This window comes from Pristiophorus japonicus, chromosome 7 (genome assembly GCF_044704955.1).
Source record: "Pristiophorus japonicus isolate sPriJap1 chromosome 7, sPriJap1.hap1, whole genome shotgun sequence".
Classification (NCBI taxonomy): domain Eukaryota; kingdom Metazoa; phylum Chordata; class Chondrichthyes; family Pristiophoridae; genus Pristiophorus; species Pristiophorus japonicus.
The window spans coordinates 122,074,595-122,099,981 of record NC_091983.1 but is presented as its reverse complement, the minus strand read 5'-3'; the positions used below and the strand labels follow the sequence as shown (position 1 = coordinate 122,099,981).

Below are 25,387 nucleotides of genomic sequence, written 5' to 3'. Positions count from 1 at the left end.
TAGTTATTCAAAATGTTGCACTAATGTATATAAGACTTATTTATCTGAGAAATATTAATAATCCTTTTACTTTGACACCAATGACTTTTACCAGGAGCTTAGGCTTGAGAAAACTTTATAACATATATTTAGATAAATAAATGTATTGACTAATTTGTGCAATAAGAATCCACAGAAACACATATCTTTCACACAAAGTTACCCCTACGTGCTCTGGCCATATATAACAACAATTTGAATTTATATAGATAGCACCTTTAACGTAGTTAAGTGTCCCAAGGAGCTTCACCGGAGCGATTAGCAAACAAAATTTGACACCTAGGCACTAGAGATATCAGGACAGGTAAACAAAAGCTTGGTCAAAGAGGTAGGTTTTAAGAATCATCTTAAAGGAGAGCGAGAGCGAGGTCCTAAAGGAGTTCTGTAAGGTTTATTTAACTACATGTACATAGTGCCAGAAGCTGCCTTCCCTTTTCATTCCAAATAACACATTATTACAAACACTAATATTTCATGATATAGTTGAGTACAGAAAAAATATTAATGATGGATTCAAGTAAACAAAGGAACACCCACTAGTTGTGAGGCCGAGGTGAAATTTGATGGCGTCATACACGTTTTTCAAGTGCAAGATCACACCTATGCATTCATTATGGCACACGGCCTCAATGCACTGGAATTACACCACTCGCCATATTGGTAATGGCAGAAAAGGAAGCGTCCAGGGCCCGTGCCTGAAACAGACGTTAGCCCCTTTGCATATGTAAATAGGGGCCCTGATGCCTCTTTGAAGCCCTCTTTGAAAAATTGGGCTGCCCTGAACACAGACTGCGTGGAGCTAGCTGCATTCAGGAAAACTGGCTACATGGTGCCGTCATCAAAATAGTAAGTTCTTTAAAAATAACTGACCTGAATTTGGTGCCGGAATGTAAAGGAACTCTACTCCCGGCTCCAATGCAGTACCGAATTATGGAACTTACATTTGTAGATTTTTATGATTTTTCATAGTCTATGCCAAGATAAACCACTATAATAATACCAGTTTACATGAAAGCTGCTAAGGGGGCTGATATTACTTAAGCTGCCAGATTTCTGATGGTGGGTTGGGCGGCGTCCAGTTCAGGCTCCATTTCAGTCACTCAAAGGCCCTGCACGCCAGATTTATTCCAGCATTCACTTGCGGCCTTGCCTTTAGCCATCTAGATCTGAAGCTCTCAAGTTCCCTCTCCAAACCTCTTTGCCTCTCCACCTCTCTCTCTTTCTTTCAGGCACTGCTTAAAACTCACCTCTTTGACCAAGCATTTGGTCACCTGTCCTAATGGTTTGGTGTCAAATTATTTTGATAACGCTCCTGTGATGCACCTTGGGACATTTTACTACATTAAAATGCTATACAAATGCATGTTGTTATTATTATTGACCACATTGCTGGCTGATAGGCCAGGGCTGGGAATTCTCTGTTCTTCTCCCCCCCACCCCACCACCCCCCTGACATCAGGGGCCATGTTGTGGGTGGAAGAATTTCAGCCCATTCTAGCTCTCTGCATGAACTGAATGCAAGTGAATTTGAGCTGTGAATTGGTGTCCTTGCAACTTGCCAGAAATCCTGCTTCTACAGGCCTCCTGTGTCTGACATATGCCACAAGATACTGTTGGCCCCAAGGATATAACAGCTAATTGTAGCTAAATAAGACAGACTTGAAACTGGATGAAGGGTCCTCATTTATTTACAATTTCTTAATCATTATGATAGTCAGCAAAGAACCACTTACTTCTTTCTTTGCCTTTGGATGGTTCAACTGAAAAAATTAAAAATCTGTGTTAGATACAGTGAAATCTTTGTTTTCTCTCCTTTATTCGCGACAAATATTTCAATAAATTGGGATTCATTGGGGCAAAAATTACGGACTTGCCAGGTCTGTACGGAATACGTATGGCCCCAGCGAGGCCCCACAAAAGCCGGTTTTCAGCATGCAATGCGCAAGTTTTGGCTTGACAGATCGAACGCATCCCCGCAACCAGGACATTTGCGCTGGCAAGATTGGGCTATTTGCGCAAGTCTTGCCCAGCGAATGTCCTTAAAACTCTTGCGCATGGTAAAGCTTTCACCAGTGTAAGAGTTTTAAAACATATAAAAATAAACTTTTAATACACATTTTTATATTAAAAACCCTGTTCACTAAGGTAAGTTTATTTTAAACCCTATTAAAACAGTTAAAAAAAAATCCAAAAAATAGTTTTTTTTCTGAAACATTTAATTAACTTCAATTTTAATTATGTGAGGTGTTTTTTTTATTTTTTAATGTTGTGTTTAATGTGTTTTGGAGTTTTTTTCTCATTGATAGCAATAAGAACTTGGAGATACGGAGTTCTCATTGCGATCAATGAGAATACTGTACCTGATTGGTTGTCTAGTCACACGTGACTCCACCTCTTCGTGCGAATCTCGAGGACGGGGGCACCCTCCGAAGCACAGGAAGAGAAGGCCTCCCTCCGCAATCACAGGCGCCTCCGGGAACACCAGGTACTTTCATTAAAAATTTTCAGGTCGGAGTATTTATCAGTTGTAAACTCAATGAGCATTATTTCCTCTTTAACTAAAAGAAAACACTTTTTCCATAGCAACTTATTATGTCCTCAGGTGATCTCAAAGGCCTTTACAGTCAACGGATTACTTTGGAAGTTCAATCATTTCTGTAACAGAGGGTATCCGTCCCTAAAACCAGCACCACCCCAAAATAGATTTTGTGCTCATTCATTCATTTGTTGCTTGTGCAACTTTGCCGTGTGCAAATTGGCTGCCACATAAGCCTACATAACTACAGTGAATTAACTTGATTATAATGCTTTGAAACATCCTAAGGACATGAAATGCACTATATAAGTATAAGTTCTTCCTTTCTTTAAAATGGAAATTGTACAAAGCACTGCAATTACAATGAACTGCATTTCATTATTTTTTTCTACAAAGTGAGTCCATGTACTTACAATAAAGTTTTGTTTTGATATTACATTTGAAATATATTCCATCTAGTTTTTGATATATCATGTTTGTAGAAACATATGTGCGGGCAAACTTGCCTTCACATTGATTAAGGACAGCTTCAAACTAAGCTTTAGCTACCTTTCTCTTTTGTAGGCTTTGGTTTTTCTTTCTTTGACACTATAAACAACAAGAAATGTTTGGTATTACTCATTTATACATGATATTCCTACTTCAATGTATCAAGCACTGTATACACCATAGGGCTTGGGTACATGAGCCCTATATTTTTGGGTGCAGAGACCTGAAGCCTACTCTTTTCCCCATCTGCAGTGCGCACGGTAATTTGTATAGAAACATAGAAACATAGAAAATAGGTGCAGGAGTAGGCCATTCGGCCCTTCTAGCCTGCACCGCCATTCAATGAGTTCATGGCTGAACATTCAACTTCAGTACCCCATTCCTGCTTTCTCGCCATACCCCTTGATCCCCCTAGCAGTAAGGACCTCATCTAACTCCTTTTTGAATATATTTAGTGAATTGGCCTCAACAACTTTCTGTGGTAGAGAATTCCACAGGTTCACCACTCTCTGGGTGAAGAAGTTCCTCCGCATCTCGGTCCTAAATGGCTTACCCCTTATCCTTAGACTGTGACCTCTGGTTCTGGACTTCCCCAACATTGGGAACATTCTTCCTGCATCTAACCTGTCTAACCCCGTCAGAATTTTATATGTTTCTATGAGGTCCCCTCTCATTCTTCTGAACTCCAGTGAATACAAGCCCAGTTGATCCAGTCTTTCTTGATAGGTCAGTCCCGCCATCCCGGGAATCAGTCTGGTGAACCTTCGCTGCACTCCCTCAATAGCAAGAATGTCCTTCCTCAGGTTAGGAGACCAAAACTGTACACAATACTCCAGGTGTGGCCTCACCAATGCCCTGTACAACTGTAGCAACACCTCCCTGCCCCTGTACTCAAATCCCCTTGCTATGAAGGCCAACATGCCATTTGCTTTCTTAACCGCCTGCTGCACCTGCATGCCAACCTTCAATGACTGATGTACCATGACACCCAGGTCTCTTTGCACCTCCCCTTTTCCTAATCTGTCACCATTCAGATAATAGTCTGTCTCTCTGTTTTTACCACCAAAGTGGATAACCTCACATTTATCCACATTATACTTCATCTGCCATGCATTTGCCCATTCACCTAACCTATCCAAGTCGCTCTGCAGCCTCACAGCATCCTCCTCGCAGCTCACACTGCCACCCAACTTAGTGTCATCCGCAAACTTGGAGATACTACACTCAATCCCCTCATCTAAATCATTAATGTACAGTGTAAACAGCTGGGGCCCCAGCACAGAACCCTGCGGTACCCCACTAGTCACTGCCTGCCATTCTGAAAAGTACCCATTTACTCCTACTCTTTGCTTCCTGTCTGACAACCAGTTCTCAATCCATGTCAGTACACTACCCCCAATCCCATGTGCTCTAACTTTGCACATCAATCTCTTGTGTGGGACCTTGTCGAACGCCTTCTGAAAGTCCAAATATACCACATCAACTGGTTCTCCCTTATCCACTCTACTGGAAACATCCTCAAAAAATTCCAGAAGATTTGTCAAGCATGATTTCCCTTTCACAAATCCATGCTGACTTGGACCTATCATGTCACCTCTTTCCAAATGCACTGCTATGACATCCTTAATAATTGATTCCATCATTTTACCCACTACCGATGTCAGGCTGACCGGTCTATAATTCCCTGTTTTCTCTCTCCCTCCTTTTTTAAAAAGTGGGGTTACATTGGCTACCCTCCACTCCATAGGAACTGATCCAGAGTCAATGGAATGTTGGAAAATGACTGTCAACGCATCCACTATTTCCAAGGCCACCTCCTTAAGTACTCTGGGATGCAGTCCATCAGGCCCTGGGGATTTATCGGCCTTCAATCCCATCAATTTCCCCAACACAATTTCCCGGCTAATAAGGATTTCCCTCAGTTCCTCCTCCTTACTAGACCCCCCGACCCCTTTTATAACCGGAAGGTTGTTCGTGTCCTCCTTCGTGAATACCGAACCAAAGTACTTGTTCAATTGGTCCGCCATTTCTTTGTTCCCCGTTATGACTTCCCCTGATTCTGACTGCAGGGGACCTACGTTTGTCTTTACTAACCTTTTTCTCTTTACATATCTATAGAAACTTTTGCAATCCGTCTTAATGTTCCCTGCAAGCTTCTTCTCATACTCCATTTTCCCTGCCCTAATCAAACCCTTTGTCCTCCTCTGCTGAGTTCTAAATTTCTCCCAGTCCCCAGGTTCGCTGCTATTTCTGGCCAATTTGTATGCCACTTCCTTGGCTTTAATACTATCCCTGATTTCCCTTGATAGCCACGGTTGAGCCACCTTCCCTTTTTTATTTCTATGCCAGACAGGAATGTACAATTGTTGTAGTTCATCCATGCGGTCTCTAAATGTCTGCCATTGCCCATCCACAGTCAACCCCTTAAGTATCATTCGCCAATCCATCTCAGCCAATTCACGCCTCATACCTTCAAAGTTAGCCTTCTTTAAGTTCTGGACCATGGTCTCTGAATTAACTGTTTCATTCTCCATCCTAATGCAGAATTCCACCATATTATGGTCACTCTTCCCCAAGGGGCCTCGCACAACGAGATTGCTAATTAATCCTTTCTCATTACATAACACCCAGTCTAAGATGGCCTCCCCCCTAGTTGGTTCCTCGACATATTGGTCTAAAAAACCATCCCTTATGCACTCCAGAAAATCCTCCTCCACCGTATTGCTTCCAGTTTGGTTAGCCCAATCTATGTGCATATTAAAGTCACCCATTATAACTGCTGCACCTTTATTGCACGCACCCCTATGATTAGAACCTGTGCACACAGAATCGACAAGGCTTATTAAGTCCCTCAATTTTATATCGAAGTCCCATAACATAGCTGGAGCACCAGAAAAGAGCATCATGTGCTCAGTGCTGCGATGATTTGTGGAGATATTGCAACTCCAGTAAGGTAACTTGTTACTTTATACATTAATGAAAGGATGATACTCTTTTGAACAATACCTTTCTAACAATACGCATACTATGAAAAGCGGTATTGATAGAGTACACATCAGATTGGATGTTATAATCAGTCCCATCTTTAAAAAGCTGGGCAATTAAATATTTAAATGAGCTGACATTGCATTATGGTATAAGGTTAGAGACTTGTCCACAGTGTGCGTGCAGTACCCAACACGCACCAATTCTGGTGCTGCTGCACTAGGGAGAAATTATCTCCTCCATAAGTGATCAGCCTCCTTAAAGTCTGGGTCTGTATGTCTCTATCGCAGTTTGTCAATGCCTGTGCTTACAAAGCTTTCTCTTCAGACTCTGAATTATCATCTAAGAATTATAGGAAGTATTGATTTTGTATAGAAATATGGGCATTACAATGTTACGCTGTGAGTTTATGATCTCAACTAGGTTATTAATGCAGCAGTCACTGACAAGAATGAAAAATTGCAAAAATGGGTGGCAGTAAATTTGGCATAAACAGTAACATTTTGTGGAGATTAGCCAATTTGTAGCTCATCTCTGGTCTTTCAAATAATCAGGATCGACTGCAAACAAATCTGGTGGGTACATTGTGTTTAATCGGAGTTTACGATGGAATATAACACACGAGTTATACAGCAAAAGCATACGATCGTGACAAGCAGCTAGTACCGATCCCGATCAGATAGACGGCTGGTGGTGCGAACAGTTCTCTGGCTTATGGCCTCTCTTTCTCTCATCTAGAACCTCCAAGAGTGTTAACTTAGGTCAGCATATGTCCACTCTCAGAAGAACGTTACACCAGCCTCACTCTTGTATGGCTCACCACTCCACTGTCTGTGCTAAAAAGCTCTCAAGGACTTTCTTTTATTCTTCTTTTAGGGATGGGCCTCGGATGGAATATTAACAAGACCTTTTAACCTATAGATGTTCCCCTAACAACTCGGTACATAATGGCATGTCAAGTTCTGTATCTCAATTCTTGGATGAAAGCCCTCCCCTAAAGGGGTCACACGTTCTTTGCCAATTTTTCTTTCTTGTTTAGTGAAGATAAACGTAGGTCCCTTGCAGTCAGGTTCAGATGAATTTATAATGGGGAACAAAGAAATGGCAGACCAGTTGAACAAATACTTTGGTTCTGTCTTCACTGAGGAAGACACAAATAACCTTCTGGAAATACTAGGAGACCGAGGGTCGAGTGAGAAGGAGGAACTGAAGGAAATCCTTATTAGGTGGGAAATTGTGTTCGGGATATTGATGGCATTGAAGGCTGATAAATCCCCGGGGCCTGATAGTCTGAATCCCAGAGTACTTAAGGAAGTGCCCTAGAAATAGTGGATGCATTCGTGGTCATTTTCCAACAGTCTGTCGACTCTGGATCAGTTCCTGTGGACTGGAGGGTAGCTAATGTAACACCACTTTTTAAAAAAGGAAAGAGAGAGAAAACGGTTAATTATAGACCAGTTAGCTTGACATCAGTAGTGGGAAAAATGTTGGAATCAATTATTAAAGATGAAATAGCAGCACATTTGGAAAGCAGTGACAGGATCGGTCCAAGTCAGCATAGATTTATGAAAGGGCAATCATGCTTGACAAATCTTCTGGAATTTTTTGAGGATGTAACTAGTAGAGTGGACAAGGGAGAACCAGTGGATGTCGTGTATTTGGACTTTCAAAAGGCTTTTGACAAGGTCCCACAGAGATTGGTGTGCAAAATTAAAGCACATGGTATTGGGGGTAATGTACTGATGTGGATAGAGAACTGGCTGGCAGACAGGAAGAAACATAGTAGATAGAAACATAGAAAATAGGTGCAGGAGTAGAACATTCGGCCCTTCGAGCCTGCACCGCCATTCAATGAGTTCATGGCTGAACATGCAACTTCAGTACCCCATTCCTGCTTTCTCCCCATACCCCTTGATCCCCCTAGTAGTAAGGACTACAACTAACTCCTTTTTGAATAGATTTAGTGAATTGGCCTCAACAACTTTTTGTGGTAGAGAATTCCACAGGTTCACCACTCTCTGGGTGAAGAAGTTTCTCCTCATCTCGGTCCTAAATGGCTTACCCCTTATCCTTAGACTATGACCCCTGGTTCTGGACTTCCCCAACATTGGGAACATTCTTCCTGCATCTAACCTGTCTAAACCCGTCAGAATTTTAAACGTTTCTATGAGATCCCCTCTCATTCTTCTGAACTCCAGTGAATACAAGCCCAGTTGATCCAGTCTTTCTTGATATGTCAGTCCCGCCATCCCGGGAATCAGTCTGGTGAACCTTCGCTGCACTCCCTCAATAGCAAGATTGTCCTTCCTCAAGTTAGGAGACCAAAACTGTACACAATACTCCAGGTGTGGCCTCACCAAGGCCCTGTACAACCGTAGCAACACCTCCCTGCCCCTGTCCTAATTTATCACCATTCAGATAATAGTCTGTCTTTCTGTTTTTACCACCAAAGTGGATAACCTCACATTTATCCACATTATACTTCATATGTCATGCATTTGCCCACTCACCTAACCTATCCAAGTCACTCTGCAGCCTCATAGCATCCTCCTCGCAGCTCACACTGCCACCCAACTTAGTGTCATCCGCAAATTTGGAGATACTACATTTAATCCCCTCGTCTAAATCATTAATGTACAATGTAAACAGCTGGGGCCCCAGTACAGAACCTTGCGGTACCCCACTAGTCACTGCCTGCCATTCTGAAAAGTACCCATTGACTCCTACTCTTTGCTTCCTGTCTGACAACCAGTTCTCAATCCATGTCAACACACGACCCCAAATCCCACGTGCTTTAACTTTGCAAATTAATCTCTTGTGTGGGACCTTGTCGAAAGCCTTCTGAAAGTCCAAATATACCACATCAACTGGTTCTCCCTTGTCCACTTTACTGGAAACATCCTCAAAACATTCCAGAAGATTTGTCAAGCATGATTTCCCTTTCACAAATCCATGCTAACTTGGACCTATCATTTCACCTCTTTCCAAATGTTCTACTATTATCTTTAATAATTGATTCCATCATTTTACCCACTACCGATGTCATGCTGACCGGTCTATAATTCCCTGTTTTCTCTCTCCCTCCTTTTTTAAAAAGTGGGGTTACATTGGCTACCCTCCACTCGATAGGAACTGATCCAGAGTCTATGGAATGTGGGAAAATGACTGTCAAGCAGAGAGTTGGGATAAATGGGTCCTTTTCAGAATGGCAGACAGTGACTAGTAGGGTGCCGCAGGGCTCAGTGCTGGGACCCCAGCTATTTACAATATACATTAATGATTTAGATGAAGGAATTGAGTGTAATATCTCCAAGTTTGCAGATGACACTAAGTTGGGTGGCAGTGTGAGCTGTGAGGAGGACGCTAAGAGGCTGCAGGGGGACTTGGACAGGTTAGGTGAGTGGGCAAATGCATGGCAGATGCAGTATAATGTGGATAAATGTGAGGTTATCCACTTTGGGGGCAAAAACACAAAGGCAGAATATTATCTGAATGGCGACAGATTAGGAAAAGGGGAGGTGCAACAAGACCTGGGTGTCATGGTACATCAGTCATTGAAAGTTGGCATGCAGGTACAGCAGGCGGTGAAGAAGGCAAATGATATGTTGGCCTTCGTAGCTAGGAGATTTGAGTGTAGGAGCAGGGAGGTCTTACTGCAGCTGTACAGGGCTTTGGTGAGGCCTCACCTGGAATATTGGGTTCAGTTTTGGTCTCCTAATCTGAGGAAGGACGTTGATTCTATTAAGGGAGTGCAGCAAAGGTTCACCAGACTGATTCCCGGAATGGCAGGACTGACATATGAGGAGAGACTGGATCGACTGGGCTTGTATTCACTGGAGTTTAGAAGGATGAGAGGGGATCTCATAGAAACAGAAAATTCTGACGGGATTGGACAGGTTAGATGCAGGAAGAATGTTCCCGATGTTGGAGAAGTCCAGAACCAAGGGACACAGTCTAAGGATAAGGGGTAAGCCATTTAGGACTGAGATAAGGAGAAACTTCTTCACTCAAAGAGTTGTTAACCTGTGGAATTCCCTACTGCAGAGAGTTGTTGATGCCAGTTCATTGGATATATTCAAGAGGGAGTTAGATATGGCCCTTACAGCTAAAGGGATCAAGGAGTTAGGGGAGAAAGCAGGAAAGGGGTACTGAGATGAATGATCAGCATGATCTTATTGAATGGCGGTGCAGGCTCGAAGGGCCGAATGGCCGACTCCTGCACCTATTTTCTATGTTTCTATGTTTATACATTCTGAAGGTTCATTCCATTGGAATTCATCTTATCTCTCTTATCCCAGGTGCAACCAGTATCCTCTTAATCAGGGGGCCCAAGCCAGAGTTGGCTCGCTCATCCAATCATTATCCAAACTATCTCCCTTTAATCTAACAGACTGCCCCATCCTGAGATGGATACCTAACTCACCTAAATTTCTTCTATTCTATGTTTTTTATACGAATTAACTTTTAATTATCTTCAGAAGCAGTTGTGTTAAGCTAACTCCAATTCCTACATTGGCATTATAACATGATTATTAGTAATAGAAATGTAGACATTGAATCTTAGTTGGTCAAATTAAAGATATTATCTATCTAGTTATTCAAATACTAGTCTGAAGAGACTTTTTGTCTCAAGTTCTGATACAATCATGTAAACACAGCATCGTTCGCATTCATTTTAGATACCCCTGATTTCTAACATCTTGCTACCCACTCGGGGAAAACCCCAGGTCCAGGATTGGAGTGCAGTGTTCTAGTATTGTGGTGACATTTCCTCACTACCCCGAAAGGGCCGAGTGCAGACTGGCCAGCACCCTCCTGGGAGGATGCGTCCTCACATATATGGAGGTGCCTGATACCTCCCCTGCAATCTCCCTCCATGCATTATGTATTGGTGGTCTGCCAGGTCTCCCCACGTCAGGAAACAGCATTCTTCTTCTGTCCTCCACACCGTCCAGCAGTGTCTCCAGCTCCATATCAGTGAACCTTTTGGCTCTCCTTGTACCTCTTACACCAGCCATCCTTCCAAACTCATTCCAACCTCCTTCCAAACTCTTTGCCCCCTCAGGGCCTCGCTGCAAACCCTGGTCTTAGAAACTCTTACCTGCATGCTGAATTTCTCAGTGGTGATAAAGCTCAAATTAAGACAGCCACACCGCTGAAAATCCACTTTGGAAGGGTTCTTTCGTGCTTGAACCCATTTTTTCACTTTTGGAGCTGAATATGGGGTGGCCCAACCACAAAAAATTTTCGGCGCTAATGGCCCCAAAAAGGTGAAGGGAGCACCAGCTTTCCAGCAGTACTGAATTTCGGGTCCATAGTATGCCCCCCAAAAATCACACTTCTGACGTGGGACTGTCCTGCTGAGAGGTAATTGTATATGTAAAATGGAAATAATAGGTTTAGATAAAATAGGTCTTACAACCCATTTGATCTTATGCAGGGAGTTAGGTAGCAACATGTTCAGAATCAGGGTTGTCTAAAAAGTATATGGTTATGCGAACGATGCTGTGTTTACATGATTGCATACTTACAAATGCACACACTGATCCTACATTGCTATACCAAAACCCATCTGCCATTTACCATACAGGGCTGCTTTAACGGCAGGAGTGTTGTCCAAGGCAATCCTGTCACTAACGAAACTGGGCTGCTATTGGAGGCACAACACTCCCCTTGGGAGGGGATTTTTCTGGCTATCTCTGACCCCGAGTGTCAGTGCCTGCAACTATAAACAACTGCTGCCACCAGCATTTGAGGTTGGGTTTGGATGGGCTGAGCTCTCAGATTGCCCCCATGGGCCATTGATGCTCTTTTACCACTGCCTGTCGGTACAGGCTGTCAGGAAATAGTTACTTCCTAACGTGTATCTTTTGCCTGCTAGGCGAGTTTCTGTTAGAAGGCTGGAAAAGTCAGTTTTGTTTGCCAGACAGAGACTTTAGCAGATAAGCATTCAGCTACAAGCTTTCTCTGTCTTAGCAGCTGTCCTCCGAGGGATTAGCTCCTCCAAGGACACATCTACACAAGGCAAGTGATAACTCATCCAGTTGAAAGATTTGATTGACAACTCAGTCACAATAAAGCCTTGATAAGGTGTATGTGAGGCCTTCTTGCTAAACCTGAAATTCATTAACTGAAAAACAGGACAAGGTAATACTTTCAAACATGTGGATATCTAAGGAATAAGAAGAGAGCTGATGGAATACATAGTTCAGAATTCGATCACCTTGAGCTCGAAACCTGTGACACAGTAAATTCTCCAGTACTCATTTTATCGTGGGTTAGAAATTCACCAGTGTGAGGATCGATAGCTCCAGTTTTTGGAACTAAAAGGTTTTTTTTGGAGCTAAATAAATTTAAGGTGATTTTGCTAGTTTCGCCAGTGGAGTAACACCGTCCTTAAAAAATAAGGGCCGATTTTTTTGAGAATTGTTTTTGTGACGTCACTCAGGGTCAAACCCAACGATAATGCTGTTTTTGCGAGTTTCTCCAATAAGGATATTTTTAAGGACAATGCTAAATACCACTTTGCAAAAGCTTGCCTTACCTAGTCGAGTCCGATCGAAATCGGCGCCATCTTGGGAAAAGGAACTACAAGTTAAAGCTTTGGGAGGGAACAAAACCTATATTTTATATAAAAACTACTTAAAAATGCATTGAACATTTGAGGTTTTAAAAGTTGAAGGACCACTTTGACTACGAAGCAGCAATTTCAAAAATTTAAACTTTTCGGTAATTTTGTTTTATTCTTCAGCTTGCACTGTCAGCCACATTGCACTGCAGCAATTTCCCTGCCCTCCTCCTCAAAGCAGGCACACTGGCCGTAACTGTCCTCAGTACTCAACCTGGGAGGGCGCATCACCACCGGCAGCGGGGAAATAAAGAGCAGCAGGCCAAGGAGTAAGTGCGTCATCCCGACCCGACCTGGGAGGGAGCACCACCACCGGCAGCAGGGAAATAAAGAGCAGCAGGCCAAGAACATGAAACTATACAGACATTTCAGTCTCATTTGCAACCGAGGCAGACTTGTGAAAGAGGTTTAGGGGAGTGGTTACGAGAGAAAGAGAGGAGACAGAATGAAACGAGACAGAGAGAGAGAAAGAGAGAGAGTGGAAAGAAACAGAGAGAGATTGAACTCAAAACTCTATGTGTTCAGGCCATGTTTAAAGAAAATAGGTGCAGGAGTAGGCCATTCGGCCCTTCGAGCCTGCACCACCATTCAATAAGATCATGGCTGATCATTCACTTCAGTACCCCTTTCCTGCTATATGTGTAATTGTTGGTTATAATGGTTATCATTGTATGCTTTATTCCTATAAAAACCAGTAAGTGCCTTTGAACCTCAATATCTTGTGGAATAACTTATAAATTTACAAGTAAGAATATCCATTCCCTAACCTTCCCCTGACATCAAAGGAGGTCTCAGCCAGACTGGTAAAATCACAAGTGTGCAAGATTTGTCGGCACGCAGCTGCCTTTAAAGTTGCATTTGCAGCATTCAGTAGCAAGGAAATGAGGTTGTCTTACAGAAATACTTCCAGTGGAAAGAGTTCTGCAGTACAAATAGATTGTCGGTATCTGCACAGCATTAACTATATGAATAATAACACAGTAGATTCTAACAGGCTTAACCTCATGCAGAACCATGCAGTTTGTCGCAAATTTTAATTTTTTGCAAATTTCCAATTGAAATAGTTAAATTTACATTCCTGTACCATGGTGCTGCTGCTTCTTGGATTTACCTGTTTGACTATTATTATACTAAATACACTAGTAGCAGTGCTGAGAAAAACCCCAAAGTGTGAAGCCCGTAGATTTCAAACAGGTAGAACTAATGAAAGAAAGTAACAGCAGCATCTGGCAGTGTGAGACAGGAGCCCATCTACAGGGGGAGCTGAATTACAAGAATAAGCAGGGAATTATAGCCATCTAAAGAGAAGCAGCAGCCTTCCATCCTCCCCTCTGCCTCATCCTCCCTGGCACTGCCCACCTCTGTCTGCAGTCATTCCTGGGCCTGCTGGTGCACTTCACTAGTTTGTTGGCTTTGGACATCCCAGCCAATGTATGGTTAAAATGCCTGCCCCAGTGTGTCTCAATTCTCTTTCCCTTTGTGCGTCTGTATGGCCCAGATTTTGCTCTCAGCGGCGAAGGAACAGTGCTCACTGTTCACTTCGCTGACAGTTGGCCACAAAGTTTTTGCAGGCTTGTCAACAGAGATTTCATCTAATCTGTTGTCTGTTTCAGCGTGGCACCCTCTACAGGGATTTTATGGTGTCTGTGAGCAGGAAAATAACAGCAATGCTCTTCAACCAATCAGATTGAAGAATTCTTACTAAGACACACAGAGTCCATACCAGAAAGTATAAAGCAAGAAATATAAATTAGAATTAAATGATGTACAGAAAGCAAAATAAAGATTGGGAAATATAGATGGATTAAGGGAGAGATAAAAGAGACAGACAGATGTCTAGATTTTCCTTAAAGCCCCCCACCGCTGGATTACCGCCCAAAAAGACCACTAAGATTCTTCAAATAATGCTGGTGAAAAACTCCATAAAAAAGGGAAAAATACCATCGGGCGAGAAAGTGGATCTTACACGTAGATTCTCGGCGGTTAAACGGGAAACTTGGCAAAATGGGTGGTTCTTACCAGAATGAATGGTAAGTACTCAAAATTTAGACCAAGGCTGCGAGTTGGGCGTAGGGGTGGGAAGGAGGTGGGGGGGGGGACTCAAAAAATATGTTTTCAATGAAACAAAAAATAAAAACTTGGGAAACATTCTCAAAACCCTTTTTAACTTAATCGTCATGAAGGAATTTTAAAATAATTATATAAAAACCTTTAACTTACCTTTCTTTGCAGGGTACTTACCTACCGCTCTGTTTCCGTGGGCATTTTTTTCGATCTTACGTATGGGTCACCGTTGAGACAAAAATTGGACGGTGGTGGTTTTCTCGGCGGTGTACACAGATGCATGTGGGTGGTCTGCTCCCCAGCGGCATTTTGCAAATGTCGGCAAAACTCTTTAAAAAATGAAGAGGACATTTTTGCCGAGTGGTTTTCCGCCAAAAAAGAGTTGTACCGCCGAGAAAACTGCCGAAAATGAGGAGGAAAGTTGAGTCCAGAAAAACTAAAGAAACATTATTGTAATGTTTTTAAATCTCCAACATTAATTTTCTTCTGAGAGCATGAGGCTCCACACTTTTAAAATTAATTTTTCAGGGCCAGAGAAGTTGTTCAGCAGCAATTATTACTTATCATACCATTAAAGACTCACCTACTCCTGAATGCACCAGCCCTAATTTTTTCAGCCATTTTTAGAGCAGAACCAGTGGGCACGTACCCCAAGTTCACGGCATTGCACTAATTTCAATGCCTGTCTATCGGCGAGGACTGCAACAGTGCACCCTGGGGAGGAGCAGGGTATCTCTGACAGCAACTTCTGGATTTCCGAGTAGACTGCACATGTGTGGATGCCAGAAGTTGCCTTCAGATTTATCATGTAATAACACTGACAGCCTCGCCATTATTATTGGAGCAAAATCCGGGGCATTTTCTTGTCTCTGGGGATCTGAATTTCTATCTTGCATATAGTTATGTGGAGAGACGAGATACTGGGACTATTTCCTCAGAAACAGAGAGGGCTAAAGTGAGATTTAATAGAGGTTTTGAAAAATGGTGAAAGGTTTTGATAGAGTCAATAGAGAAAGTCATGTTCCTCTGGTTGAGGAATCAGTGATGAGGAGTCATAAATGCAAAAATTGTCACCAAGAAAGATTAGGAAAAATGTCTTTGCAGAATTGCAGAATGAAATGCTTAGCTGTCGGGAGTTGAGAAAGCCTTTCCAGCTTAAATAACAGGAGCATCCCTAATGTCATGCAGAAGCCCTTTACGGAAATGCCTTCTCTACATTTCAAAAACCGATACCCATTTTTCTATTTTTTTGAAAATAAGTTTTAAAAACTGGACCTTCCCCAAAGTTGTGAACAAGCCCTTTAAAAAAGCCCCACCCCAGTTTAAAAGTAAGTTTTTGGTTAGGTTCAGAAATAGGCTTTTAAAGTATGGCCTGTGACAGGCAAGAGGGAAAACAGAGCAGGCCTCAGGGGTAGGAATAGCCAGAGGAATGGGGAGTGGTAATAATCAGGAAGCTGCAAGGAGTGAGCCTCAGCAGTAGCGATGGCCACAGGAGAGCAAGCGGTGACACTGTGAAACACCAAGAGACCCAAGCGACTATCATTAATGTCGTCCAGCAGATGAGAGGTAACTGGGAAGCAGCTGGAAGTCATCAACCAGTATTACCCTGGGAATGCTCTTCCACACCACCCCAACTACTCTGATCAGCTAAAAGCCACAATATCTACTGGAAATGGTTCAATTCATGTTAACTACAATATCTGTCAAAGCTGAGGAGGCCAAATCGCAGTGAAACTGGGAGATGGGATTGTGGAGGTGCACAGCATCACCAATGGTGTGAGGTCTGCAACTCTACCATGACAGGCAGGTGTGTACATTGGAAATGCCCTTTATAAATATTTACATCAGCAATTTCAATTATATATATTGGCATAAAAAATATTATTCAAAATGATGACAAAGACTTTAAATAATATATTGATAATATTACTGGTAAAATAAGTGGAGGTTATTGCCTCCAACTGGCATTCAATGTGAAGAAACCTTTAATCATGTCAGCATGCAGACAGATCAGAAATAAGTGAGGACTTGGGCTAAGGTCATTTCCTTTGGGAAATGATTGCTAAGAAATGCCATTAATTACCTGTCTTTGTTGTAACAGGAGCTGTAGCTTTTTGTTTTACTGGTTCTGCAAAAGTGAAAAAGGAACTGTTAAATATATTACCCTGCCTTCTACCATTATTAGTGATCAACCCACATTTATCCACTGAATAAATAGAAAACACAGAATGCAGCAAGCAGCTATTCATACTGGGATGCAATTAAATACCTTAAAACATTAACATACCATACTTCCTGAAAGATCACATCTGTTGATTATATTTTCAATTAATCAAAAATAGAACATCTTAAAAGAAAATTTAGCAGAGTCTTTAATGGAAAATATGCAGGTAAAAAAAACAGCCAGAGTTGCTAAAAAAAAAATCTATATGCCGAGGTTTCCGAGCTATTTAGCTGCTTTGAAACTGGATCTTTTTGATGAAAGATGGTTCAGGGCCTTGGTGAGGCCCCACCTGGAATATTGTGTACAATTTTGGTCCCCTAATCTGAGGAAGGACGTTCTTGCTATTGAGGGAGTGCAGCGAAGGTTCACCAGACTGATTCCAGGGATGGTTAGACTGTCATATGAGGAGAGACTGGATCAATTGGGCCTTTATTCACTGGAGTTTAGAAGGATGAGAGGGCATCTCATTGAAACGTATAAGATTCTGACGGGACTGGACAGGTTAGATGCGGGAAGAATGTTCCCGATGTTGGGGAAGTCCAGAACCAGGGGACATAGTCTTAGGATAAGGGGTATGCCATTTAGGACTGAGATGAGGAGAAACTTCTTCACTCAGAGAGTTGTTAAACTGTGGAATTCCCTGCCGCAGAGAGTTGTTGATGCCAGTTCATTGGATATATTCAAGAGGGAGTTAGATATGGCCCTTACGGCTAAGGGGATCAAGAGGTATGGAGAGAAATCAGGAAAGGGGTACTGAGGGAATGATCAGCCATGATCTTATTGAATGGCGGTGCAGGCTCGAAGGGTAAAATGGCCTACTCCTGCACCTATTTTCTATGTTTCATGACTTTTCAAGTTATGATTAAACCATGGACAAAAAGTTCCAGCAATTGTTGTTGGTTGTTACTTAAACTAGTTGGGCTGCTTGTCTACCTCCCTCAAGATAAGAGGGGCAGTACGTTTACTTGTGTGTCCAACTTGACCTCTACTGAAGCCATATGGTTTACCAGGTAAGTGTTGGACAACCACCAGGTTGGACTATCCCATACCTGAATAGGGCTGGGATGGTGTGTGCTGCTGTAGGAAATAAAGGCCCATAGCAGTATGAATAACCAGTGTAAGTTTGCCTTTGTGGCTGCTGTCAGAAGTAACAGGCAAACGTCCTCCACCCTCTAAGCTGCACCAAACAATTGCAAAAAAAACCTTAGTTGTGTTAAGAGAAGATAGCTGGCTGCCCCTTGACAGAGTCTCCAATCAGAAGTTGCAGCCCACAACTCCTTCCACCTAGCTTCCATGGGTTCTCTTCAGGCCAGGTTCCGGGGGTGGGTGAGGAGTGAACAATTGGAGGGGGGAAAACTTCAGGTCAGCAGTAGCCCTCAGAGTGCTGTGGTGTCAGAAAGTGCACTCATATTCCTCTTGGTTCTACAACAACCTTAAATAAAAATTACCTGCTTTTCAGGTAGTGGATGCTTGCTAAGCCACATCCACATCCAGAAAACCTGAGAGTGCAGCCCAATTTATTAGAGGGGACCTAAAACATGCGTTAGACCCCTTATTAGCATATGCAAGGGATCTATTTTAGGTGACTGCCCCGTGCACCTGAAAACAGCCTGAGGCGAGTTCGATGTTTTACAGGTGCCCTTGCAAGATTGATTATTTTTACCCTAATTTTCCATCAAGATAACAAGCGCAATGATGACCAATTTCTACGCATTTTCCCGCACCCCCCCCCCCCCCCCCCGTCGCAAATATCAAATTGTGCACCTATCAAAATTTTAAAAATCATAATATCAATGGCTAGAGTAAAGCTCACAGACTCAATACACAAATCTCCAGCCGTTATTTCTGAATTAGCCTTTTAACTTTGAGTTGCACAGTTGAAGTCAGAGTGAAAATGTAAAGAGTTTTTAAAAATTGATTTTAACTTTCAAAACTAAAAGGTAAGTCAGAAAAAGTTAAGATTAAAGATTTTTTTCATTTAATTTAATAGGAACAACTTATGAAAATGATCAGAAAATGGAAATAAATATTACATTTTAACCAACAGTAAAAACAAATTTGCTAAACTTTGATTGAGTGGAAAGAGTAGAATGAGAGATTACACACTATCCCTTCATATAAAAGTGCTCATGGTATAGTTTACAAAAATAATTTAAAATGTATGAATTCAGGGAGTGAGCATGAAGAATCTAGAAATCTCATTTACATTATACACCAATACTTAAATTGGGATCTATCAATGCACTGTAAATACCTGTAATAAGAAGATCAGGTTTGGATCACTGCCTTGACAATAATATTGCACAGAGATAAACATTTTGTATAACATTGTTTTAAATAGTAAGTTTTAATTCTTATTAACGATCGGAATGTTAGCCAAGCTTTTGTTAAATTACCAGAGAAGTCAACTAATCTTTCCCACATAAGCTCTATTCGTTAAAATATATAAATGCTGTAATGCATGCAAGTATGAAGTGCCAGATTATCATTCGCCATCTTAGCAAAGCTAAATTAAATATAGGCCAAACAGGTAGTTTCCAAAAAACAGCTCATTTCTGGAGAAAAAACGAAAAGCACACATTAATACAAGTACATGGTGCTGCTTTTATTTTGTCAAGAAAGAGAGCCAAACAAAAGTTTCATACAACACTTACTTGCTTTTTCAATTTTTTCACGTTTGGCTGAAAAATGAAATGATCACAGAGTAAGGAATGTTTCCTTCAGAAAACAACGATCTCGTTACTGAAACCATTTCGAACAATAACCAGACCAGGCTATCTGATGGCTGGAAGACATATTGCAACCAAGATCTTGAGATTCCTTTTACTTGAGAAACAATTACCCACAAGAATGGGCTTACTGGGCTTGATGACCTTTTTCTCATGCCTGGACTTTTTATATATAGCAATCATATAGAGAATCAGTTGGTGAATCATACATTAAATGGATCAAATCACATAGCACTGAGGAAGAGTCTCATAAAGTTACACAGTGACATGGGCTAGCAATTCCCTCTGTCTCTCCAATTATTGTTTCATCTCTAACCTCTCTTTCTTGTCTAAGATCCTTGAATGCATCATCACATCTCCGCTGCATGCTTACCTCACCTGCAAATCCCTGTTCAAATAGTTTGTCTATTTTCTCCCTGCCCAAAGTCACCAATGATATTACTGCAATTCTGACTATGAAGTATTGTCCCTGTTTGTTACTCCGAACCCTCTATGGTATTCAATACGGTTGATCATGATGTCCTCATCCAATGCCTCTCCCCTGAAGTCCACCTCCCTCGCGTTGTTCGAATCCTACCTGGCCCAAAGCAGCTAGTTTATCTGCAGCAATGGCTTCTCCTGCAGCTCCTGCATTGCCATCTCTGTGTTCTCAAATTATTCATTCTTGAACCCACCCTCTTCTTCATTTAGTGATGACATCTGTAAATATAGAGTCATCTTCCATATATTTGCTGATTACAAACAACTCTACCTATCTACGACTTCCATCAACCCCCATGGACATCACTGTGCTATTAGATTGTCTGTATGATTTTAAGCTATGGATGACCCGGAATTTCCTCCAACTCAACATTGGAAAGTCTGAAGCCACAGTTAAACTCCATAGCCTTTGCCATTGACACCATCCCATTCCCTCCCAGTTCAGTCAGGCTGAACTAGGCTGCACGTAATCACTGTTCTGTTCAATCCAGGACTGACCTTCAGAGCCCTCATCCTATCCATTACCAAGGCCATTTACGTTACAAGCTTCCACTGGTAACTTATTCCTAAAGCTGCTGAAACCCTTATCCAACAACATTGATTCCTTCAATGTCCTTTTTGGTAGCATCCTAAACGTCACTCCCCAAAAACTCATTATACAAATTCTGACACCCACATCCTTTCTTGCACTAAGGCCTGCTCACCTGTCCTTACTGGCTTACACTGGTTCTCCATTCCCAATAGATTGAATTAAAAATCTTCAAATCTACAAATGCCTATGTGGTCTCACCCCACCATATTACCCCACCCACAAGGTCGCAACCTTTTCTATTCTTACATCATCTCCTGTGCTGTCTGGCCTCCTGAGCACCCCACTTCCTCTGCTCCATATTTCTTGGCACAGACGTTCATCACCTAATCATTACCCTCTGGAGCTCCCTCTCCAATAACCTCCATCTTCCTACATCTCTCCTGACCTTCAAAATTCTTCTTAAAACCCATCTCTTCATCATCGTAGGCAATTCCTCAAAATCGAGGAAGACTTGCTTCCACTCTAAAAGTGAGTTCTCAGGTGACTGTGCAGTCCAATACGGGAATTACAGTCTCTGTCGCAGGTGGGACAGACAGTGGTTGAAGGAAATGGGGGGGTGGGGAGTCTGGTTTGCCGTACACTCCTTCCATTGTCTGCGCTTGGTTTCTGCATGCTCGGCGATACGACTCGAGGTGCTCAGCGCCCTCCTGGATGCTCTTCCTCCACTTAGGGCGGCCTTGGGCCAGGGATTCCCAGGTGCCGGTGGGGATGTTCAACCAAGCTTTCAGTCAACTATCCTAACCCAAAAGGCTTAGGGCCTGTACATTTTCTCCACTGTGAAGCACCTTAGAGTATTTTTCTACATTAAAAGAGTTACATAAACATAACTGAAGAACTGGATATTTTCTATGATGAACTAACCTGGTGCTTTCTCTTTTGTCAGCTTCGCTGCAAATACAAAAATAAAAGTTGTAAATGCACAGGAAATCTTGATAAAAATTAGTCTGTAGATTATAAAGTGAATCACAAGATAGTTTTGGATGAGGAAAGTAATTAGGACCATCTTAGTTCATCCACCCAGGAAGATCCCAAACTCGCTCCATCTCAGCATCCAATTTTTTCTTAAAAGATTCCAGGGTTTCACTTCACTACTCCATTCTGTGTGATGATCACTCTTGTGCGTAAAGAAGAATTTCCTGATATTAGTAAGTTTACATTTTACTAGTCTGATTCTATGTCACCTTATCCTTCTCTTGATATTTTCCGGCTTTACTTTTTCCATCTCCTGAACTATCGTGTAAACCTTTCTAAGATCACTTCTCAGACATCTCCTGTCCAGGCTTTCCTCATAACCTCAGGCCTTTAACACTAGGGGGAATGTTAACTTTTGGACCCACTGGGAAATGGGGTTGGAGGTGGGGGGGGAGGGGGAGGAGGGGGAGGTGGTGGTAGTATGCAGAAGACCCAGGAGTCCAGATCTCCCCACACACTGTGGAATTTTAACTCATTGACATATTTGCCTAATAAATAGAATTGCCTAAATAACTCAAGTTATCCCTTCCCCTACACATTGGATAGAAATCCTATCTTGCTCCAAAGTGTGTGGAATCATCTGTATCATCATTTATTTTAAGAACAGGTCCCACTCAACACCAACATTTTAATTTCTTAACACCAGTTAATTTGCAAAAGAACCAAAGACAACATGAGGAAAAAATGTTTACACAGTGAGTGGTTAGGATCTGGAATGCACTGCCTGAAAGGATGGGGGAGGCAGATACAGTTATGGTTTTCAAAAGGGAATTAGATAAGTACCTGAAGGAAAAAAAATTGCAGCACTACAGGAAAAGGGCGGGGGAGTGGGACTAGCAGAAGTGCTCTTGCAGGGAGCCAGCTCAGGCTCTATGGGCCGAATGGCCTCTTCTGTGTTGTAACCATTCTATGATTCCATGACAGGTTAACCGCTTAGAGGTCAGAATGATTGACAGGTTTGACTTCCATCCAAGGGGGGGAAACGCTGGAAAACAGGCTGCAGCCCCGGGTAGGTCCGAGATCTGACCCCGCGGGTGGTTCTATATCGGGGGTTCCGATCTCGGCGGGGGGGAGGGGGGTGCGTTCCAATCAATGACCCCGGGCGGGTTTCTGATCCTGAATGGGAGGGCTTGGGTCCGATCCTGTCCCAGGGGTGATCTGATACCGGAGGGTTTGGATGCGGGGGTGTTGATGGTGGAGGTGCTTGGTGGGCTGGGAGAAAGCACTCCTGCTCCTCCCGGCCCACAAGGAATGCTCCCCAAGGCTGTCCTCGTCTTGCTGCAGTTGCCGGGATTGCCAAGGATTGGGCACCCTGATTGGTCACAGTAAAACATGCAAAGCAAGTTAAATCCAGAACAGACGGGAATGTAATTGGCAACAGCATAAACAAAAAAACTGATTGAGAAATAAACTATTAACTGTGCCTTTAGGAGTCCACTCGAGGCCCTTTCAATTTCTTCCTGCTTTCTCGGTGGTGTCTTTCAACTTTGAGCAGTCATTTTATATTGGCATGACTATGAACATAAGAACAAAAGAAATAGGAACAGGAGTTGGCCATATGGCCTCTTGAGCCTGCTCCGCCATTCAATAAGATCATGGCTGATCTTCGGCCTCAACTCCACTTTCCAGCCCGATCCAGATATCCCTTGATTCTCTAGAGTCCAGAAATCTATCTATCTATCTCAGCCTTGAATATACTCAACGTATGATATTATTGCTTCATGACTGTGTCAGTTGCATGCTTCTACTCATTTTGAACACTGTTAATGATGATGAAAATGGAGCTGGTGTCAGCTGGTGGTGATCGGGTGTTAGGGATTTCCGTTCAGTTACGCACTGCCACCTGTTCAATTAGCACCACAAAATTGGCCAGATTCCAGCTGAAAATCCAGGCATCAGAACCTATTATATGAAGAGAAGTTAGGCCATTTTCTCATAAGGAAATTTGTTTTTTAATCCCATATGTTCTATGACAGAAAGTAAAATATCATGATCCTTCATAGATAAACATGCTTGTATTTGTCATACTCACCTGGTGCTTTCTCTTTTGCAGGTTTAGCTGTAACACGAAGTCAAAGACGTAAGTATCAAGGTGCTGGTTATAAAAAATACCACAAAAACTTTTTAACCAGACGATCTTTTGTGCACTATTATGGAAAACATATTAATAATAGCATTAGTAAAAACAGTGGAGTTATTCATTTCATACATGAAATGTAGAAGAAGGTTTAAGTTGTATTGGGGAGTGATTAAAAATGACTAGATGAATTTAAGAAAATTACAATTAATTACATCCCTGAGTTCTCCATGTGAGTGTAATTAGCTCACGTGCTGTCGGGCTATTCTAAGCAGCAATGTTGTACAGTTATTCTGTGAAAGTATAATTGTTTATTTCCTACATTCCTCATCATCATAGGCAGTCCCTCGAAATCGAGGAAGACTTGCTTCCACTCTAAAAGTGAGTTCTCAGGTGACTGTACAGTCCAATGTGGGAATTACAGTTTCTGTCACAGGTGGGACAGACAGTCACTGAGGGAAAGGGGTGGGTGGGGAGCCTGGTTTACCGCACGCTCCTTCTGCTGCCTGCGCTTGTTTTCTGCATGCTCTCAGCAACGAGACTCGAGGTGCTCAGCGCCCTCCCGGATGCTCTTTAGGCGGTCTTGGGCCAGGGATTTCCAGATGCCGGTGAGGATGTTGCACTTTATCATGGAGGCTTTGAGGGTGTCCTTGAAACATTTCCTCTGCCCACCTGGGGCTTGCTTGCTGTGCAGGAGTTCTGAGTAGAACGCTAGCTTTGCGAGTCTCGTGTCAGGCATGCGGACAATGTGGCCCGCCCACGGCCTACCTACATTACAACAGTGATAACATTTCTAAAGTACTTCATTGGCTGTGAAGCATTTGAGATGTCCTCAAGTTATGAAAGGCGCTATATAAATGCAAGTCTTTTTTTTATTTGAGGCCAAGCTTTTACATGTGATCCAACTAGAGCAAGTAGGTAATGTGATTGAATGCTGGAATATTTTTAGCTTAGGTTCTGCAGTACTCACAGGGAAAATACACAACTCCATTGGCTTTTAGCCTTGATTCTCGCATTGAATACAGTGTGGTAGGTATGATACCATTTGTATCAAATAGGTATTTCACTGCAGGGGTAATTCTATGAAATTTTGTTCTTGGCACAGAACTCCACCCGCTAGGAGAATGGATCTGGATTTCAGAACCTGAATTCTCAATATCTGATCTCAGCAATGAACTGTACTACAAAAACTTCCATTCCACCTGGATTCAAAACTGCAACTATTGTGGGCAGTGTTTCCCTTGTCATTACGATCCAACAGCACAAATTGCTTTTACCTTTTTCAGCAATAGTAGGTTTCTTTTCCTTTCCTTTATCTGTAAAACAGTAATGGTTCAGTTTGATTTCTCTTACTATGTCATTTTCTTTTCTTTTACGAGTTCCATTTCCCCCTTTGCCTTTTGTATCTTTCTCCCTTTTGTTTTCTTATCACATTTGTTTTATTTCTCCCCTTTATTTTTCCCTTCATCATTAATTTTATTTGTCCATCTTCCATTCTATGGGCTTACAAACTTTGGCGGGTCTGTGGTGAGTGACGTCGGTGACAGGTCCCGACCCCGGTGTTGGCTCCAT

At 42.3% G+C, this 25,387-nt stretch overlaps 1 protein-coding gene across 1 annotated transcript in view; it reads right to left on the bottom strand.

Moving 5' to 3' along the window:
- Nucleotides 1–25,387, bottom strand: part of LOC139266620 (triadin-like) — a 563,562-nt gene that overhangs the window by 234,134 nt on the left and 304,041 nt on the right. Inside the window, exons 20-26 of the mRNA XM_070884212.1 lie at nt 25,093–25,131; nt 23,771–23,797; nt 21,628–21,654; nt 19,620–19,646; nt 16,825–16,869; nt 3,125–3,163; nt 1,773–1,799 (exon numbers count right to left, since the gene is read on the bottom strand). Coding sequence (XP_070740313.1) covers nt 1,773–1,799; nt 3,125–3,163; nt 16,825–16,869; nt 19,620–19,646; nt 21,628–21,654; nt 23,771–23,797; nt 25,093–25,131 — 231 coding nt within the window. The remainder of the gene's footprint in view (nt 1–1,772; nt 1,800–3,124; nt 3,164–16,824; nt 16,870–19,619; nt 19,647–21,627; nt 21,655–23,770; nt 23,798–25,092; nt 25,132–25,387) is intronic.